The sequence below is a fragment of the Pseudochaenichthys georgianus genome, chromosome 5, assembly GCF_902827115.2.
Source record: "Pseudochaenichthys georgianus chromosome 5, fPseGeo1.2, whole genome shotgun sequence".
Classification (NCBI taxonomy): domain Eukaryota; kingdom Metazoa; phylum Chordata; class Actinopteri; order Perciformes; family Channichthyidae; genus Pseudochaenichthys; species Pseudochaenichthys georgianus.
The window spans coordinates 22,052,613-22,075,017 of record NC_047507.1 but is presented as its reverse complement, the minus strand read 5'-3'; the positions used below and the strand labels follow the sequence as shown (position 1 = coordinate 22,075,017).

The 22,405-nt window shown below is 41.0% G+C and overlaps 1 protein-coding gene across 1 annotated transcript; it reads right to left on the bottom strand.

Annotated features, from left to right (window-relative positions):
* Window positions 1–1,776: 1,776 nt before the first annotated feature.
* stat2 (signal transducer and activator of transcription 2) lies at window positions 1,777–21,148 on the bottom strand. Its single transcript, XM_071203140.1, is given in 25 exon segments — window positions 1,777–2,704; window positions 11,615–11,700; window positions 11,902–11,956; window positions 12,133–12,160; window positions 12,162–12,322; window positions 12,406–12,542; window positions 12,632–12,717; window positions 13,366–13,418; window positions 13,695–13,830; window positions 14,647–14,745; window positions 14,902–14,985; window positions 15,094–15,141; window positions 15,361–15,454; window positions 15,547–15,567; window positions 15,706–15,765; window positions 16,200–16,289; window positions 16,384–16,542; window positions 16,747–16,898; window positions 17,012–17,091; window positions 17,245–17,323; window positions 17,422–17,514; window positions 18,382–18,477; window positions 18,634–18,778; window positions 18,886–19,023; window positions 20,959–21,148. Coding segments are annotated over 24 exon segments (2,409 nt in total). The 5' UTR covers window positions 19,017–19,023; window positions 20,959–21,148; the 3' UTR covers window positions 1,777–2,468.
* Between the last annotated feature and the right edge of the window lie 1,257 nt (window positions 21,149–22,405).

Genomic DNA, 22,405 nt, shown 5'->3' with positions numbered 1-22,405 from the left:
ATGTTTAAATAGTGTCAAAGCATTTATAACGGACAAAGCAAAATTACAATCATCAATCGTATACTACCTGGCACATGTCATGATCTGGAGTAGAGGCTGAGTCATTTGTGTAAAAAACACTAAAAAGTGTCTACTTTTACTAAACATCCTGCATTCAAAATGTGACTCAAGTAAAAGTAGAAAAGTATTATCATCAAAATATAGTTAAAGTACCAAAAGTAAAAGTAATCATTTTGCAGATTGGTCAATTTCAGAATAATATAATATATGATGTGTTTTATAATGATTGATCATCAAAGTCTTCTCAAAGCTGGTAAAGGTGCAGCTAGTTTGAATGACTTTGTATACTGCAGGGTAGTATATTAAGACTTCATTATATTTCACATCATTAATCCAAATGTCTAAAGTAACTAAAGGTATTACATAATTGTAGTGGAGTAAAAATACACAATTTACCTCTGAACTGTAGTAGAAGTAGCATAACATAGAAATACTCAAGTAAAGTACAAGTATCTCAAAATGATACCTAAGTACAGTACTTGAGTAAGTGTACTTAGTTACTTCCCACATCTGAAATCAGATATGACTTCAAGTCATGTGAAGTCAAGTCAATTTCTCTTAGTATTTGATCCTTCAACTTGGCCTCAGGAAATGCAAGGACTTCACAGTTTAGGTAACACGTTTTGGAGAAAGCAAATCGGAGGCTTAAACAGAGACAGGGAGGTGCATCTGCACTCAGCATCTTCACCATCTACCATGCAAGAAGAGGAACTATAGAGGACAGTGAAGGAGACACTGAGGAGGACAGTGCACTTATTAAAACCACGCTTCGTGTGGGGTGAGTACCAAACGCTGTCTGCTGGTACTCATCTGAGTAACTCACTAAAAGCAAAGGTATGTGCACCCCTGACTATAATTCAACTCGACTTGACACGCCTCGTCATGCATAGACGAAGAGAGCTTTGATTGATATCATAAAGTTACATTTTCTATCAGACAAACTTTTAACATCATGCTAGTTTTAGCAAAACTACAGTGTAGCCTATGTAATTATTATTTCATAAACGTTCTGCTTGGTAAGTGTGAATAAGAAAGATTAAAATCAGCAAAGTCGTTCATCCTAACTTCATCCCAAATTGAACAAGAATCAATCCAAACTGTATTATTATATTTCACTATGGTGGTTTAACAACTTGCGGTCAGCATTATTTAGGGTAGAAAAAAAAGTAAATTTAGTAATAAAATAAATACAACACACTTTAAGTTAATTGAGAAAAACATTTAAGTCATATGATGTATTTATAATTATAATTACTCAATGCCTCAACTAACTTACAGATAATTTAGCGCAACTAACAACAGCTAACGTTAGCTTAACTGACACTTTAGCAAGTACAGACTTGTCTGTAGACATACGGCACAAGGGAAGTACAAAGTTGCTTTCGGCCACATAAGTTAAGTAGGCTACTCACTGAGTTTTATTTTTTTTTGTTGCGACTTCTTCTGAGTAAAATATCCAGTCCTTTAGCTTACTAGCTGTTGGTGTTTCATTCTTATCAACCTGTGTCACTGTCCATGCTGCCCGGGCGGAGCGTGAAAAGAACCTCCAACCTAATTTGAACGTGCATACATTTAAATGTTTTCAAAGTTGTAAGAGAACCTACAATTTTAGTTGAGCCACACAGCTTGGTTATTTCAATATTTGTTATTATTTTTAACATACACTTTTGATTAAGATCAGTGCTGCAGTTTGAAATAGGCTACTGGAAACATAAGCTATTTCTCCAATTTATTCATTTACAACATTTCAGTTAATAATTAATGGAACATACAATCACTAATTTCCCCTTTTATTGGTGATAACATATTTGAACAGGTTAATTAATATAAAAAGATAACTTAAAAAGCAGGAAGTGCCATGTGCTATTTCAAAATATCACAATCTGCAGGTGGCAACAATAAAACAAGCACAAATGGGCTCAAAACAAACATTAAAACAATAAATGATGTGCAGTCCACGGAATGTTCTCAACAATAAAAAAAAAAACATTATGAAACTGCTTACATGGTCAGTTAGATATAATTCCAGATATTCTTTTAACAGAGCTTTGAAATGCAAAAATGTTCATAAATAATAGTTTATCAATCATGATAGTTGAGGGGTCTAGTACAGATGCCTTGCACACAATTGGAGTTAGCTACATTTGCTTTCTTTTGTGTCTTCAAATAGTCTCACTGAATCATATCTTTGTTAGCAGGATTGAAGAAAAAATAATGACACGCCTCGATGAGGTTGCATGGGTCTAGCAAGGACCCAGAGTGGTTTCAAATCATGAGACAGTACTGTATGTAGAGTGGATTTGCTACCTATGCTACAATTTCATGATGTGTGTTGTAATGTAAGAAGCCAGAAAGTAGAGCAGACAATGAATAACATAGTGGTTCTGTTAACTATACACAACAGAGACTTATTGGAAGATGCTGCCACAGGATTGTTGGGGCAGGCAATTAAATCCTGAAAGACTGAAATCAGTCAGCTCCGGCTCCTCTGGCAAAATATCAGTGTCAACAAAGGCGTTGGGGTTGTTGAGATATGTCAGTAAATCCTCATCTGTGGCAGCAACAGAGCCAGACAGCATTGGATCATCAAGGTGATACGTTTCCAGAAGTGACTGCTGCAGAGAATGAGGACTCTCGTTTGGTTCTGAGAGCAAAGAAAGGGAAGAGAGAAAGTTACAGTTTCTGCTGCCATGGCTGTGTTCTGGCTATGTTGTTTTCACACAAAAACTGTGATGTGCCAAACCCAAAACATAAAAAATAAAGTAAAGGATGAAACAATTAGGTTGGAAGGATTTGATTTTGTGGAGAATTCTCATGAATTTCATGCAGAGTTGGTATTTTTCCTTCAGGTCATCAAGTTAATCAATAACACATGCATGAATACACTCGGTTTGTGTTTGATGTTTGTATTTCTTTTTCAGTTTGTAGCCCGAGCATGTTTTTCAGGTCTCAGGCTCGAAAATTACATTCCCAGAACAAATGACCATATCTTCCCTTCTAAAAAGGTGTAACAGGACTGGGCAGATAAAGAGGAAAGTGTTAGTGCAGCAATCACGACAGAGGCAGAGGTCAAATCCAAAAAAAGGCTTTATTGCTATCAAACTCCAAAAATACCTTCCATTAAACAAAGGCTAACGTAGCCGGGCCGCTAACCGATTTACCAGCTTACAAAAACGTTTCCTTACACTGGGAGCCTCCTGCTCCCTCCATGTGCCACACACAACTGAGCAACTCTGTGTGCTTTGTCTCCCTTGAGGGAGTGATTAGCACCAGGTGTGAGGTCTCCACCCCTGCTCCCAATACTGCTAATTGGAAGAGGGTGGAGCCACACCTCACCAGGATTTCCCTCTTCAAGACGACGTAATCCTTTGCTTGGTCAGGAGGGAGGTCGAAGTAAGCTTGCTGCGATAACTGGTGGCTACCATTAGCAGCTAACTTGTACTCTCCGATTTTTGCAAATAAATGGAATTATGGATTATAAATTAAAAATAATTATTCCACAGAAACATTATCAACCTATCGATTAACCGATTCAGCCGCGTTTTTTCTCGTTTTAATGCCATTGAACAAGTCTTTTGATCAGATTGACAGCGACGGTGAGACGATCTCCCAAGCTACGTAAAGGTACGTGTTGTGATGTCTGTGTTTGCTTCCCCTGTCGCGAGTTCGGATCACTCAGTGATGATATATATACCTAAATAATCTGTGGAACCTCAGCTTTAATCGGATATCTTGTATGTGCAGCTACGATAAGTAATAAGGGTATATTTTATCTTGACTTCTGTGCCAAAGTGCGTTAGCATTTTTTGCTCAGGGGTCATTTAGATGCTTCTTATGAGACTTGTGTTTTGTTTTGGTAAAAATGGTTTGTATCGTCAATTAGCTGAGATTATTCCCGTTAATCTGGTATAACACATTAATAGGTTCTTAAATATTAAGATGCCCTGAGACACAGTGTCGTGAAAAAAAAAGGTTACAGGTTAAGAGATTGTTTAAAGCTCAACCTGAAGTACTCTATACCTTTTGTAAGCCATAAAAGAAAAGTTGTGCATGTTTACTTATCCATTAAACAGCGGCACCACCACTGATAAATACTCAAATCACTATTTCTTGGTTCTGATTGTTGTTTTTGTGCTTACACACAAGTTTTGGCCCAGAAAGCGACGCAGGTTCTGGTCCAGGCTCTCGTCATCTCACGCCTAGACTACTGCAACTCCCTCCTGGCTGGTCTACCTGCATGTGCCATCCGACCTCTGCAGCACATCCAGAATGCAGCGGCTCGTCTGGTCTTCAACCTTCCTAAATTCTCCCACACCACGCTGCTCCTCCGCTCCCTCCACTGGCTTCCGGTAACTGCTAGAATCCACTTCAAGACAACGGTACTTGCGTACCATGCTGCGAATGGATCTGGCCCTTCCTACATCCAGGACATGGTTAAACCGTACACCCCAGCACGTGCACTCCGCTCTGCATCAACAAAACGGCTCGCTGCACCCTCGCTGCGAAGGGGACCCAAGTTCCCATCAGCAAAAACACGTGGGTTTGCTATCCTGGCTCCAAAATGGTGGAATGAGCTCCCCATTGACATCAGGACAGCAGATAGCTTACACACCTTCCGGCGCAGACTGAAAACTCATCTCTTTCGACTCCACTTCGAGCGATAGAACTATTAACAAAGCACTTATATACTAATAAAGGGCTGGCTTACCTAAAGCCAGTTGAGTAGTGTTACAGGGTGGTTTAGGCTAGGTTGCAGCTCCACCCTGTGGACGTATTGTGCCTGTGTTATATATATATCTGCCTCACGTGAATATACCTCAGTTGTATGATTGCCTGCTTAATGTGAATACACGGCGTTGAGACACAGCCTGAGTTGCCTTATTCATTAATGCACATACATCTACAAACATGGTGTCAGAAGCTCAAATAGGACCCAGCTGTGGATTGCATGCTACTGTCCGTCGCTGAGACAGAGTGCGTTTATTTGTTTTGGTGAGGTTTAGCAGTTTCAGTTAGCCTGTTAGCATTAGCGTCACGTTGGAACAATGGCATCCAGCATCCCACCTCCGGAGCCTATGAAGATGGCGGGGGACATCCACGGCAACTGGGTGAGCTTTCGAGCAGAATTTGAGGATTATCTGCTTGCGACCGGGCTCAGCGAGAAAGTAAATCCGGTACAAGCAGCTGCGCTCAGGAGGCTAATGGGGAACGACTGCCGACATGTTTACAAACACAACCTGGGACTCACCGCGGACCAACAAAAAGATGCGGGTGCTATACTGGTGGCACTGGAGCAATACTTCACACCCGCAAAGAACGTAATCTTTGAGAGGTACGTTTTTGGCAACCTTAAACAAGAGGATGGAGAGCTCTTGGATGCGTTTGCTACCAGGCTGAGGGAAAAGGCTGCCTCTTGTGAATATGGAGCTATAAAAGATGAACTCATAAGGGACAGGCTTGTTCTCGGGATAACTGACGAGGGTGCTAGACGTCGCTTACTAAGGGAAAATGACCTTAAATTGGACGAGGCCATTAAAATTTGCCGTGCAGCCGAGGTCATGGACAGCAAGTTAAAAACCATGTCACTGGGCAGCTCTGGACCTGGGGACAGCATTAATGCCACACAAGGACAGCGATATGGACGGAGGTCTGGCAGCAGGCCATCCGAGTCCACCAACACATCTGCACAACCACAGAGCATGAGAGACGCTGGCGAATGCAAGTACTGTGGCACACGGCACAAGCGTGGGCGGGACCTGTGCCCTGCTTTGGTAAATCGTGCCGCTCGTGTGGCACTGCTAACCATTTTGCAAAAGTATGCATGAAAAGAGGCCAGCAGGCACGTCAGTTGAATGCTGTGGATGACCCGTTGCCAGGGGAACTGGAGGACAGCGATGAGAGAGACGTGTACACAGCGGAGAGCGTGGGGGCTGTGAACACTCGAGGTAAAAAGTGGTTTGTCAACCTGCCACTGCAAAGTGGGGTTCAGAGGTGCCAGCTCGACTCTGGAGCCACTTGCAATGTGATGAGCATCAAGGACAAGACAACACTGGCGCCTAGAACCCCTCTTCTGAAGAGTCTCACCAGATTAAAACTATACAACAGTGAGTGGATGAGCTCACTAGGGGTGTACAGCACACAATGCGTCATTAGGGGTAAGACGCACAGACTGGACTTTGAGATTGTGCATACTGGCCAGAGGCCCTTGCTTTCGGGTGAGACATGTGAGAGACTTGGTCTGATACGCTTCACCATTCCTGAGGAGCTGAATAAGGTGGAGCACTGCAGGAAGGGAGACCTGACCAAGGAGTGTCTGGTCAGCACCTACCACGACGTGTTCACCAGCCCTGTTGAGTCTCTGCCCGGTGATATTCACTTTGAGCTGGACAGCACTGTGGCACCGGTGCAGTGTGCTCCCAGGAATGTTCCAGTGGCCCTCAAGGCAGCTGTTAAGGCTCAGCTTGATCGATATGAAGAGGAGGGACACTTGACCACAGTCACTCAACCTACGGACTGGATTAGCAATCTAGTCATAGTGAAAAAGCCAGACAAATTGAGACTATGCATTGACCCGAAGGCTCTCAACCGTGCTCTGAAACGGTCCCACTACCTTATGCCCACTTTAGATGACGTGTTGTATAAGCTGCCAAAGGCACGTATATTCACCCTGGTGGATGCACGTGATGCATTCCTGCAGTGCCGCTTGGATGAAGAAAGCAGCCTGATGACAACATTCTGGACACCGTGGGGTAGGAAACGCTGGCTGAAACTCCCTTTCGGTGTGTCAGTTGCCCCAGAGCTGTATCAAAGGAAGCAGCATGAGCTGCTGGCCGGCTTGACAGGGATTGAGCCCATAGCCGATGACATCCTTATAGTCGGCTGTGGGGACACAGAGGATGAGGCCAATCGCGACCATGACACAAACCTCATCGCTCTGATGGACAGATGCAGGGAAGTAAAACTGAGACTGGGCCTGAAAAAGCTGCAGTTCCGAGTGAAGGAGGTCCGCTTCCACGGCCACATACTGTCCGCGGAGGGCCTCAAGGCTGACCCTGAAAAAGTCAGGGCGGTTCTGGACATGCCAAACCCCACAGATGCAAAAGGGGTCCAGCGGTGTGTCGGATTTGTGAACTATCTGTCCAGATTCATGCCACGCTTGTCAGCGGTATGTGAGCCGCTGAGGAGACTGCTGGACAAGGATGTGATGTGGCACTGGCTGCCCAAACATGATGCCGCCATGAAGGAAATCAAGGCACTGGTCACGGCGGTGCCAGTCCTAAGGTACTATGACGTCCGCAAGCCAGTCACCGTACAGAGCGACTCCAGTCAGGCGGGTCTGGGCTGCTGCTTGCTTCAAGGGGGACAGCCTGTCGCATTCGCCTCCCGGGCATTGACCCAAACAGAGCAAAATTACGCACAGATTGAAAAGGAGTGCCTGAGCATCGTATTCGCCTGCCAACGCTTCCACTACTACCTATATGGGAGGAGTGATGTGACTGCAGAGACCGACCACCGCCCGCTGGTGTCCATCTTCACCAAGCCCCTCCTCAGTGCGCCAAAGCGTCTTCAGAGCATGCTCCTCACACTTCAGAACTACTGCCTTGCGGTGGTATACAAGCCAGGCCCTGAGATGTACATAAGTGACACGCTCAGCAGAGCCACCACCCCGCCACAGAGAACAGACACACTGTACCAACGTGAGATGGTCTGCAGCATGCAGCAGGAGCAGGGTGACACGGCGGCCATTCAGCAGGCAGACTATTTAAATGTCAGCAGCCAACGCCTGACACAGATTCGGACACACACTGAGGAGGATGTGTGTCTTCAAACACTTAAGTCTGTCGTGCTGGAGGGATGGCCAGGACACAAAGAGGAGACCCCTGTAGCCGTCAGGGACTACTGGGCCATCAGAGATGAGATAAGTGCCCAGGATGGCGTGCTCTTCAGGAGTCAGCGCGTCATCATTCCAAAAGCTATGCGCCCGGAAATGCTGAGACGGATCCACTACAACCACGTGGGGGGCGAGGCGTGCTACAGGCAGGCCCGTGATACACTTTACTGGCCCGGTATGCAAGGGGAAGTCAAGGATTATGTGCAAAAGTGCTCTGTGTGCAATGAGTATGCACACGAACAAACAGAAAGAGACTATGATGTCACACCCGCTCCCACACGCCCCTGGCAGCTAGTAAGCATGGATCTGTACAGCTACGCAGCACAGAACTTCTTACTCGTGGTGGACCATTATTCTGACTTTTGGGAGATCGACCTCCTCCCTGACCTATCAGCGGACACCACGATCCGTAGATGCAAGGCACAGTTTGCACGCTATGGTGTCCCAGACAGGGCCATTTCGGATGGTGGAGGCCAGTTTGCCGGTGGAGAGTTCCGGGCGTTTGCGAGAGAGTGGGGTTTTGAGCATGTCATGTCCTCACCGAGGCACCCAAAAGCTAACGGCAAAGCGGAAGTCAGCAGTGAAATTGTAAAGAGCCTGTGCAGAAGGGCAGACCGTGCCAAAGAGGACCCCTGGAGGGCCATATTGCATTGGAGAAATACGCCCACTGAGGGTATGCATTGCAGCCCAGCACAGCGGCTTATGTCGCGGAGACTGAGAACCCTTCTCCCTGTGGCCGATCAGCTACTGGTGCCTCAGGTCGTCATGGGTGTTTCTGACAAGCTGAAAATGAAACATCAAGCAGCAAAGCTGACATATGACAGATCAGCCAAGGATCTGCCGGAGCTGAACGTCGGCCAGCCCATACGGATGAAGCCACTCCCAGGAGACAGGACGGGCAGATGGAGGAGAGGTGTGTGCCTTCAGCAGTTGGGACTCCGGTCCTATCTGGTCGGTGTGGAGGGGACCACGTATCGGCGCAACAGGGTTGATCTTCGACCAGCAGAGGCGGCCCTTCTCAGCCGTCAGTTCTCCCAGAATCGGCCCCGGAGCAGCCTGCGAGTGGGGGGAGCGCCAGAGAGGTCGTTGGCGTCCCCGAGGAGTCTCCAAGGCCATCACCCCCGGGGTCGTCGCGCTCTTCCCCGCAGACTGGGGATACACCATGCCGTGAGTTACAGGGCCGGGCCATCTCCCGGAGCGGACGGCTGATTAGACCTCCTGACAGACTTGACCTCTAGGTCACGCACACATACACACACACACACACACACACACTTGGACTGTGCGCACTCCAACACACATGGAAGATAAAGATTGAAAAAAAGTAGAGAGATTGTAAAAGAGATTGTAAAACAAATGTGATTGATTGTTCTGAGTTTATTGCTGATGTGTTCGGATCCGGCTATTATTGAAGTGTCTCTGCTATGTGCACTATTTGTTGTTGAAATCATTTGATTAATGTTCTGATTGAAGGTCAACAGTTTAATGGCAGTATTGATCCTGTGTTGTTACTTAACAAAAGGAAGGGAGATGTTACAGGGTGGTTTAGGCTAGGTTGCAGCTCCACCCTGTGGACGTATTGTGCCTGTGTTATATATATATCTGCCTCACGTGAATATACCTCAGTTGTATGATTGCCTGCTTAATGTGAATACACGGCGTTGAGACACAGCCTGAGTTGCCTTATTCATTAATGCACATACATCTACAAACAAGTAGCACTTGAAATGTTTTTGCTCTATGAAACCTGATGTACTTATATGATTCTGTTTTCTTCAAGTTTGTATTTTGTTGGTCGAACGCACTTATTGTAAGTCGCTTTGGATAAAAGCGTCAGCTAAATGCAATGTAATGTAATGTTTTGAATGACTTTAACCTGTTAAGCGGGTCTTTCTTTTTTTCACGACACTGTGTCTCAGGGCTTCTTAATATTAAAAAAACTATGAATGTGTCATACCCTCCTAACGGGAAGAAACTCAGCTAACTGATGATACGAACCATTTTTACCGAAACAAAACACAAGTCTCACAAGAAGGGTCTAAATGAGCCCTGAGCGAAAACATGCTAACGCACTTAGCACATAACTCTCTATACCGATCGATATACTTATTGGATCTGCACAAACAATCTTAGCTAACATCCTCAGATTCCACAGATTATAGAAATATAAGTATCATCACTGAGCGATTAGAACTTGCGACAGGGGAAGCAAATACAGACAACACACGACGTAGCTTTAGGTAGCAAAACACGGAGATATGTTCACCTTTAGCTGTTATTCTGATAAAAAGTTGTGTTCAATGGCATTTAAAACGAGAAAAAACGCGGCTGAAGGTTAATCCATAGGTTAATCCAATGTGTCTGTCACTGTCGGAGAATAAATATTAGCTGCTAATGGTAGCCACCAGAGGTTAGCGCAGCTTCCGGATTTTGCTTTTTTTTTTGATTATGTGTGTGTATGTGGAACTTTCCCTCGATTCCATTGGCTCTAGCGGTTAAAAAGAGATGTCAATCATCAAAATCGACCAAGGGGGGGCCAGAGATAGGTCAAATCCACCCAAATGACCCCAAAAGTGTTTTTTTTTGCTAAATCTCTCTAAAAAGGTCAAATTTCACTTGTTTTGCATCAATCTTGATACAGGGTACTTATTATATGTTATAGTTTGGATTCCTAAAGCTTTTAGACTAACATCACATCATTCAAGGGTGGTTTTCACTATAAGTAGGCTAATGTGGTTTTTTTGGACAGACACAATAATTTACATGTTTTTACTATGTTCAATCTGAATTTACTTTAAAATTTAAAAAAATCTATATTGATTCTGACTCTTCTACATCCAACTCACAGGTTTATCATTGCTTTGAGAAAAAAGATTATTAATTTTCCCCTTTTAGAAGTGTAGTTATGGTAATTTGTTCTGGGAATGTCCTTTTCGAGCCTGAGACCTGGAAAACAGGCTCGGGGCTTAACAGAAATATAACTTGTTAGTTATTGAGGTGCTGGTAGTTGAACTATTTAACCGTTTGTACAAGTGTATTTCCCAATGGTCCCAAACCTTTTCTTTGAACATAATAGTGCATTGATCTGCATGAAGTCCAGCTCAGTATTTACTTGACTGAGAAGTTCTATGCATTTCTTCCCCTGAAAAATATATTTACATTGGATTGAATGAAAATGAAATGCTATTGCTACAACAATCACTTATATTGATAATAGTATAACAAATATATAATACAGTCAAAATATATTTGATTTCATGCGTAATCATTACTGGTGATATTGTATAGTATTAGTACTGTATGTGGTGTTTTTGTTTTAGGTGTATATTCATTGATGTAATACATGCAACAAGCACAATATTCAAGCATCAGAAGGTAGAAAGCTATAAGAAACTAACGTGTTAGTTAGTTTGCCCAAACCAATCATCTTCACACCTGTTAGAGTTTATGTTCAGTAGAGAATTACCACTGAACATGTGCATGCAGTCGAAGCAGCCGACAGCCTCGCAGGATACGCTGTAAGTTAGAAGCTAACCAATTTCATAGCTGTCTGACATATATCTAGACAGCATCTGATTCTTACAACGCAAGGCCGAAAGGAAAGAGCAATTTGTCGGATTAGGTTTTTAGCTGGATTGGACAGCAAGGAGAGCCATGACTCACCGGCTGCCTCTCCACACAGGCCATTCTCCAGGCCAGCACCCTGTGCCATGTCAGAGGACATGGGTGATCTGGCCTCCAGTGTGTTCCTACATGACCAATGACAAGCAGTCATTACAACCAGATGCTGATGACATCTTAAAAAAAGGGCGTTGGTACACTACTTACTACGTAGATGAATTAAGTGCATTTTTAGTTTATATTTTGGTTTCTGTACAAAGTGCACATAGTATTAATTCAAACAAGCAAACATACTGAACAAATCTTAAGGAAATCACTAATATACTTACTCCTTTGAAACAAACACCAGCTTGGTTTTGATGTACTTGAAGTAAGGATTGTCAGCTGAAAGAGAATGAGTTTAGAAATTAATTTGTTGTCGCGAACACACACAATCAATACATTATATTTATACCTACACTCTAAAAGCAGAGGTCGAGAACAGTAAATCTCATGAGAGGAGTGTCATTTTGCAAATATTTAGATAAGCAAAAAGCAGCAAAAATATTTGATGCCCTTACCTCCAGTCTTCTTAGAGTAGTATTTTCCCGAACGCCTCATCTTTAGGGGTGTTTGGATATAGGTAAAGCAGAGGATTTTCTGGGATATTTTCTGCTTCTAAGATCTGGAAATTCCTGATGATTTCATGGAAGGGGATCTGGCAGAGGTCAACTTTGCTGAAGGGCTGGACTGTCTTTATGTCAGGCTCACCTACAATACACAGAGGATGGTGACTGTCTACCATGTAACAAGTTCAAAATAGTTTTACAATTATGGTTAAAAAGATAACTCACCCGTTATGGTGGTATCCACCCAGGAGAAGGTGATTCCTCCAATAACACTTTCACTGAAGCGCAATAAGAACGTGCCTCTCTGCTTCTTCTTTAGGAGGGACTTCTCTTTGCCTTTGCTCACAAAACCCATGATGAGGCTAGAGTACAGATAAAAAAAAAGTCTTGCATAAAACAAGAAACTTGGCATTTGCTTAAATACTCTCCGCTAAATGCAGATAAAACATACCCATCCCTCCAAAGGTCTTCAAGGTATGTTTTAACCATCACTAAGATGCCATCAAACCACACCCAGAAGGTGTCAGGAAGATTTTCCTGTAAGAAAAGATTTGGAAAAGGTCATCAATTCCAACATACATTATACTCACAAACAATCATTAAACCAAACAAAAAATATACAGTCAAGCGTAATGCTTTGTGAGGCTGCAATGATCATTGTATTGTAATGAAAACCAAATTATATCATGGATAAAAGTGTAAGTGCACAGCTTGTTTTTATCCTAATTAGTCAAAGTAAATTAAATGTTAAAATGTTTGAGGTTAGTGTGTAATGGTCGCAATTTTAACATGCTGGTAATAATAATCATGTTTAATACCTTCATTTACCATGCTAGGTAGCTGACATATTCATCCAAACTAAAGAAAATACATGGGATGTCATTGCCTTTGCAGGTATTTAGTTTTAAACCAAGATATCGAACAAACTGACAATGGACCTGATTAGACCTTGTGCTACAGGAGAAAAGCATTGCCATCGGGACACGAGATTTAACAATAATGTGTGTACCAAATAAAGTCAATAAATCAAATCGTCAACATCTTAATCCAAATAACAACAAAAATGCAGGGTGGAGATAAAGGAAGAATATGGGGGCTCACTAAGATCTATATCGTGAGTGTTGTGCTTAGGGTTTGTTCTATGAGCCATGCTGATAAATATTTTCTAATAATCAGTACTCTTACCTTGCTGAATTTTGACCAAGCTACTTTGCAGGCGTCATAGTTCTGCTTTTTTCCTGGTAGGATAGAAAAATAAATGATGCATTATAAAACTCACTCACAGACATAATATTGAATTAAACATACATAAAATCAATAAAGAATGCTTAATTATAGTGTGCAATCCTTTTATGATATTCTGACAAATCAATATGAACTGGGAGAAAGTCCTGCTGGTTGTTATAATACCAATCAAGTAACTTTAACATTAGTTTCTACTTAGGAAAAGCAACAGTATATATATAAATACATTTGAATTGATTAACTGATTTGGACCGAGAAACAATATTTACCAAAGAGCCTGTGTGTAATCATTTCCAGCTGAGCCTCATCCAGACCACGTTTAGTGGCAGAGAGAAACTGCCAGCTCAACATCTCTCCAAACTGTGGCCAAGTGGCTGGAGGAGTGTTGGCAAAGAACATGACGTCCTGGAGAAACAGACACATATCAATAAAAATGTTCACAATATTTTTCAAATTCCTAACAATTGCAGAACTAAACTTCAACATGCTACATGGTGTGTGCAAAAGCTGGGTGAGACAGTTTATTTTTGTTAATATTTGGCAAAAATGACATCAAAACTTTTCTGCGTAAAAGTTGTTAAATCGGTACCTCAGGCATATTTTTTTTCTTAAATAGCCCGACAAACTAACAGAGAAGTTTGCCAAAAATATGTTCTCCACAGTTCCCCTCTTTGTGTGAACATGTGCAGCCGCAACAGTACCTGTAACAGTCCTTCATTTCAAAGTTCCTAGTCCGTTTAAATATGTTCGTCACAAGAGTGTGGACATACTTTGATTTGAGGCTAGCTACAACATACAGTAGGTGAAACGCTTCAAAGATGCCCAAGGAAAATGCTCGTTAATACCATCACGAGACTAGCCACAGATTGTGAACTGAAGACTAAACAAGCAAAATTGAATCTCTAAAGCTTTGCCAATACTGCCGGATTCTCTTCTTGATAAGTCCCTTCTCATTTTTGGTTTGCTATGCAGTGCAGGCAGTTGTGTCTAATGCTGTAATAGTTTCTTTATGCTTAAAGATACCCCTCCTTTGAATAAATCTTTCACCGTTTTAACGTGACTTACGGTCTACACGTTCTAAAATCTTTAAAGCAGAGCCAAAAGGAGGTTCAGAACTGTTTTTCGGTTAGACCATTCATTTAATGTATTCTAAGAGGTTATTATTGATTTTGAGCCCAATAATGCCAACAATTTATTGGCCAAGTGATGGGGATCTCTCACATTGGTGTCCAGACTGAGCATGTTGAACCAGAGGACCGACGCCCAGGCGCTCTGCTGCTGGCTGGAGTTGGAGATGATGACCACCGGGATGGAGGAGGCCTAGAAAGAAAAACTAAATTGAAATCTCATTTTCCATTTTCCATAAGGCAATGAGATCAATTATATGATGCATAATTGTTTAACATAGCAGATATAGGTTTTTTTTTATTTTGATAAAGCTTGACAATATAACGAGACAGGAAGTATAAATTCCACCTGCAACTCAACGGACACGCCTTTCATCTCAAATGCAGTCTCAAAGTAGATGATGTGAAGCTCCTCTGTAACACTGAGAGAAATCTGTCCTCGGAAAAACACACACATTATTTGTTGTTAACATCTTCTTGAGTTCTGACTGATTATAACAGCAAGTAATGACGGTATCTTTTGGACTCTAAGTCAACTCACATCACTGGCTCCTTTGCCGCCACCTCCAGACTTCTGCTCCTTCAGATTCTATAGACAAATACGAAAAAACGAAATAAGTCAAAACCACAATATAACAGTTTTATTTTAATAATTGTTTTTATCTTTTAATAAAAATAATAATAATAGATTCAATTTGTATAGCGCCTTTCAAGGGACCCAAGGCCACTTTACATGGTGAACAAACAAACAAACAAACAAATATCAAACAAACAAAACAAAAGGGGCAAATAATAAAGTATCACTCACAAGATGTCTGAAGTCTGCCACCATGCCTCCACTTTGGCTTTCTGCCATGTTCAATGCCTTGCTTTTGGTCCCCAGGACATTAAAACGTCGATAACTATAAACATACAAGGGTTCAGTAAAAACTAATTCAATTTAATACAGTTATTCAAGAATTAATATTAGATTATCTTTAAAAAAAACACTCACCCTTTGATCTGAGGAGCCTCCCTAATTTCAAGGGGGGAAAAAATCAGTGATGAATGTGAGGAAACAAAAACGTCATTGTGTATAGTTTGAAGTTCATAATTCAAGGCTGCAGGTTTGCTGTGTTTGTAGGGAAAGTTACTCTAAAAGGAGGACTCTCACCTGTCCATTGATACATTCACTTTCATGGAGTGGTTCAGCTCAGGAAATTTGACAAGAAGCCTGAAAATATTATGACAGGTGGAAGATTTCAGAAATAAATTGTGAGGAAACAAGAAAATAACAAAACAAATAGGAACAATCCACAAAACAAAGTTTACAAAATGGACTTGAATTTAAGCAAGCTCGAGCCTTTTTAATTGAAGATGTGATTAAGTGAGAGTGAAAGAAGCTCCTGTTACATTTTGAAAAAACATGTTATTTATAAATAGTAAATATTTTTTGAACATATACGGTAATTGAAGAACATTTTTTTTTTAATATGTGTATTTCTTAGAAAGAAAGAGAATTACATTTTGCAAACGACATCAAAACTTGGAAACAGCCAAAAAAGGTCCAATCAGTGCATTTTGAGTCTATACATGAAGAGTATGTTACAAACATACATTAAAGTGAAGAAAAGGCAATATACTGTTTGCCTGGAGTGTCACACTGACCTGGTCTTGACAGAGAACTGGACGTTTGTGCGGAGCACCAGAGGTCCTTTCCCCTGAGGCATGGATGGCTGAGTTTCAACCACAAAGGAACTTCAGGAAACATGAAAAACAATAATGTCAGGAAACTTCACAAGGAAATCATGAGAATGCAAATTAGTTTAAGAGTTTTTCCTAAAAGTGAGACCTTTTGAGTAATTCTTTCAGAAGAGTATCTGTTCTACTCAGCAGTGCAGGTTTTTGTGCCTTCACAGGGTCGTTTTCATAGGACACTTTTCCTACAAGCTCCTCCAGTTTACCAAGGAACTCACGCACATTGAACAGACACACTGCCACACAGGTGAACCTACCAAACAAGAGGGACAACAAAAACTCACAAATTAACACAACATATGGGATAATAGTGGGATTTTGGAAGTCCCCAGTTGCAATTATAAAACAGCATTGTTTTCTGCATTTTAGCACTTCATTAAAAGAATGATTATTGATATATTTTTACATTAAAGGTTGAAAATAATAGTTGATTTGGAGCTAATGGGACCGGACATACCAATTCTCCAGCTGATCCAGACAAACATTGTCTGGAGATCCGATGCAGGCTTTCTGCTGCCTCCTCTGCCATTCCACCAGCTCCTTCTTCACCAAAATGTTGATCAGGTCTTCAGTCCTGTCCAGGAGCTTTTTGAGGTCTGACAGTGTACCCTAGAGAAGGTGATTGTATGAGTCAAAGCACATATATATAAAAAGGAAGACTATTATATTGTCCAAAAAGGCCCACAATTTACAACTCTTTAAAAATAGGGATAACCCTGTACCTTTCTACAGTCATTCAGTCTGTTTACAAGAATCTGAAGAACTTTCATTTGATCCTTCTTCACGGCCTCGTCCACCACAGCTGCATACAAGTTTCCACAGTGGGATTACAGTTTCCATACAAGATGGATCAAAACAAAAGAGAACATGAGGCTGTGATTCAGGCCTCTTTATTACTCATCCTCAAAGAACATTGTCACAAAATGCAAATTAAACCAGGACTTGATCTGCTTACCTTCCATCTTGTGTGTTTGGTATTTAAAATCAAACTCGTCCTGCTGCTCCTCCAGACACAATATCGTATGTTCCATGCACTGTGTCCCAAAGGTCCGGAGAAAAAGAAAACGGAGGAACTGCAATATCATTCAAATACTAAGCCAAGCATAATATCATCAAGCAACATTATCTGCACCTGCACTTCATTTCTGAGGCCAACTATTTTACGTTCAAGGTCATGCTGGCTGCTTGTCTCCATGGCTTCCTGCTCTACACACAGCAACTGGACCTGAAACAAAGTAAAAGAGTAGGAGGAGCAGGTATAGAGATTAAGAGTTTTCAGAAACAAAGAAGGGTAGTATTTTCACCTGGCATTGGAAACGTGAGAGTGAAAGTGGCAGTTAATAAGATACCACTGCTTGGTGGAAAATCTTTGCTTTTTAGCCCACACACTGAGTTCATAGTATGTGTTCAGTACATCTGGCACTTTCTAAATAACAGTTCATACATTGTCATCAACTGCAAACAGAGGGAGAAATTCACACAGGACACATTAAACATGTCCTTTGTAAACTTGGTTTTAAATATTTAATAGTTATGAATAGATTATAGTATTGCAGAACACAGCCCGTTCCTTTTGGTGGATGACCAAATAGTCACATGGGCAAAAATATGTATATAATGTGATACATTTTCATGTCATTGTCCATTAGCATTATTCTATAGCATTGGTATTTTACAGTGGGCTGATTAAGTATTGTTTGATACTGTTTTTAAAAATTCTTTAAAAATAGATGTCACATTAACAAAAGAACAAAAGAATCCTTGTGCAATCAAATGAGCTAGCTCACCTTAATCCCTGTTTGGCACCTTTACATGACAGCAAACTAGTTACCTATGATTATATGTTATTATATAACAAGGTAAGTATTGTATGCAAGATAAAAGGTTATATTTATACAAGGCACTTTAAGCCCATGCAATATTGTCGGCCAAGCATACTACACAGCTTAATTTGATTTACATGTAGTACCTGTTATAGAGCAATATCCGTGTGGTTGTTTTCGTGGGCTTGCTGTATCATGTATAAATGTTGTATTTACTAGGGTGTGTCTCATTTAATACGCGTGTCAATGAGGTGAAACGTTTTCTCAACCTGCTCAGCCAGCTCAGCATTCTGCAGGATGTCCTTCTCTTTGCTCAAAAACCACAGGATTGTGTTAGCCAAGGCACAGGGGTCTTCCAGGTATCTCTGTCAGGGGAGAGAGGTCAGATGAAGGCCACAGCCAATGACCAGTGGGATCAGAACCATTTTGATCTTCATATTTTCGGTGGATTTTTCCAATTCAAAGTAAAATAGGGCACCCAAAGGTGCTATTGCTCTATTACAAATTCCATCCAATCAAACCTGAAAGCCTTGTTTATAGCGACGAATGTTGTGCTGCAGTAGGAATGACTCCTCCTGGACAAAGCGGCTGTGTTGGTTATCCAGATTCTCCAGCAGGACCTGGAACAGCACCATAGCAAAGTCATGTTCTCGGGCTGCTCTTTGCCTACAGGAAAAAAGGAAATGAAAAACACAAGTATTTTACAAACAGGGCATTTCACTCTAATCCTTGAATTATATAATGCTGGTTGAATAATATCACTGCTGCCTTACCAATCCTGCTTCTCTATCCAGACAGAGAGGTAGTGCCGCACATCCATAGGAAAATCATCCCTGTCATAGAGCTCATGTAACTGCTGCGTGTACGCATCAGACAGCTCTGTCAGTTTATCCCACTGAGCCATCCTAACCCTGGTTAACAAGGGAACACAAAGAGTAAACCATGTTCAAGAATGTTAGTAGTAGTAATGGTAGTTTGGTATTCATTTAGTGATTTATTTTTGTTCTTATTGACAATCTTCCAAAGTAAGGCATTCAAATAAATCGAAAACAAACAAAAAATTGACCAAGAAGGTGTGGATTGAAGTTGAAGGTATGCTTACCATACCTTTAAACATTCACATTCTATTAGTCAACCCTTTCATGACTAGGTTTACAACAGGGGTGGGGAACCTTTTTCCTCTCAAGGGCCATTTACATTTTTTCAACATCCTCCGAGGGCCGTACAAATTATTGACCTCTGCTTAAAAAAACTAAAATCACAGCCCATTAATTTCGCCTTTCTTTCATGCTGTGCAAAGAAAAAGCAACCTCTTAATCCAGATATCTCACCATGATGATGCATGCACGTGCACGGTTGTGGCATGAACACCAAAACAGACAGATATGGACACAAGATGTGTGCAAATGTATTTAGACTCCTATCCATGTGGACATGATTTAAGTGGGGGGGGGGGACCTAACCTCCTCTAGGGGGGTTCGCTCCCGGGAAGATTTTTTTTTAGATGTTGAAGTTAAAAGCATCAATCTGGTGCACTTTGAGAGCAAAATTAGGAGCTCTTTGGATACATCTCTCAACACCCATATGAAACAGAACTGTAAACAGATTCACTTTTTCTTTATGGACATTTTACAAATCACTCCCCTTTCAAACTGTATTCTTGTTTATTAATAACAACTTTTTTTTACTGTCATAGTATTTTATACCTGTTTACTTTATTATCTTATTTTTTTATAATAATGATCATATAAATATGTGCTGTGATGTCCTCACTGGTTGGAGAAAAAGCTTCTTATATTCGTTAGCATAGCTAGCTAACCAGATGCTAATTACAACAAAGTTATTGACTGTATGATCAGTATGACAGTCATGAACAGATCGCCACTGGGCTTTCAACTAAAGACACAGACACGCAAAAACTGCGGCATGTGTACGGCTACTTATGGGTAGGCTACTTTATATACAGTCTATGGTAGGCTACTGCAATTTTTGGAAGTGCCGGAGCGGCGTTCTGGTGCTCTCCGTCAGCACTACACCCTTGTCAGACGAGACATATACCACGTGATGACAAGTTAGGCTCGTATTGTGTTCAAGGACCCTGACCTTGACCAGGAAAAACAGGCACTCGCTTGTTTAATTTTTTTTGCGGTCTAGATTTCTTTCATTTTTGCGTGTGTTTATAAATTACCTCGAGGGCCGTACCAAATGGTCTCGCGGGCCGTATTCGGCCCGGGGCCGGAGGTTCCCCACCCCTGGTTTACAAAAACAGGTTCCCAATTGTTTAATACACAATATGTATGACTCAGTTGTTTGTGTGTTTACCACGTTGTTTTTAATTTGCAAAGTTACCTACCATTAAGTATTCAATGTCACATCCATTCCACACGTTAACCCCTTTGAAAGATGTGCATGTGCATGTATCTCTGTCAAATAGATGTATCTAATCCTGAGTTGCTTTCTAAACTTATTTCCTTAAATACAAACTGTCTCTCTAATTTCAAACCACTGAATACAGCTAGGAAACTATTGTGTTATTTGTACAGTATAAAACGCTCAACGTTAGATCATAACATTTTTAAGCATGTAAGTTAATACATGGTGCGATGACAGCTTTGTAACAATCCGATCTATTAGTTATATAATCAACAGTTGAAGGAAGCTGGAGCAAAGTGCAAACAGAGACAACCTGTGACTGCTTATTATGTAAGTTACTTTTGTATGACATGACTTCGTATCGTGTTATGCAGTTGAGACTCAGTATACTGTATTTGCATGTTATGCTTGTCTTTGACTATCCGTCTACAGCCTAGATATGTTCTATTATTAGTAACAACATATTTACTCACCTTGTTTTATGCTGTCAGTCCGAGACCAGTTATAAATGTCTTAGTAAATAGCTAGCATTTAAGACATGCGCATTACTATCGTTTTAACGGTTGGCTAAGTCTTGTTTCTAGCTTTAACTGATATCCGTTGTTCGACGCTGGTAAAACAAAACAACTTCCGACAAAACACAGGAGCGTGAATGTTATTTCCTTAAACACTTTTTTATTTTGTATTTCCATTTCATTGGATACCTAGTAATCCCTCCCAATTGGTTCTTCTTATTCTAACAGTGGGCACCATTTTGGCTCTGACATCACTGGTGTCCAGTCATTGAAGAGCCGAAATGTCCGGAACCGCTACCACAGTTTCCTAGTGGGTTCAGAACTAACAGCTTATTGGTCGAGCCGGACACAGCAAAGCACGCGCTGTTGGTACGCTTTCCACGTCAATCAGTAGCGAGGGAAGTGACGCTGAGCAAAATAGAAACTTATGCCTTTATCAAGATTTCCCGAGAAATTAGGTTGTGATCATAGACTGTTGTGATGTAATAAAGCGAGCATGTGACGCATGGGTAAAACAAAGAAAAGAAAACAGGTTCTGTTTATGCATTCACAGGATACAATAAAACAAGGTGAAATGTTAAATCAAGTTACAATAATGATAACAAAATTAATACATTATTTAAAGGAATTTAATGTAATGGCAAGTTCATTAAAACATTATGAGGTGTAATGAAAACAAAGCCATGTTTCATCATTTTCACCACAATTTTTTCTCTTTCACATTCATTTCTACCCCTCTACCCTTTTTCAATTCACATGACTCTACTGTTATCTATAAATGGTTACTTCCACCCTTCATATTGTATCTCTAAAAGTCTAGTCAGAACACAACCCCCACTCTTTAATATTTGAATGTTTCAGATTTTATGTTAAGTAATATGTAAAATTAACATTTTTGTATGCAGAATCTCAATTAAATTAAAAAGGTAAACACATATCATAGGTTACAACATTAGCCAAATACGCAGGTATCAATCTGTGTCTGCTAAATATAAGGTAACTTATTATTTACAATTTCCCCCAAATGTAAATTTAAACATGTGTGGCTGTCATACCAATGACAGAATTTATTTAACTCATTCCTTCAGTTCCCACTCTTACCAGTAGATGTCACCCATGCCATACCATTACATAAATGACTACATTTAAATCCCCAGTGCAGAAACCTTTCACATATTTGGATGCAGAAATTCAGGGGTCCTGATTTAAAAATGGCCCCCTCCCTGAAGTATATCAACTGAGCAAGAATTATATAAAGAATTTGATCTATTGCGCACCGCTTTATTCTTATGCAATCAGATCCTCTGTCCATTTAATTCTTTATTCTTTATTATTATTTGCGTTTGTTCAAATGCAGTTTAAGGGCACTGAATGTACAAAATATCGTTATTCAACCAAGGTTATT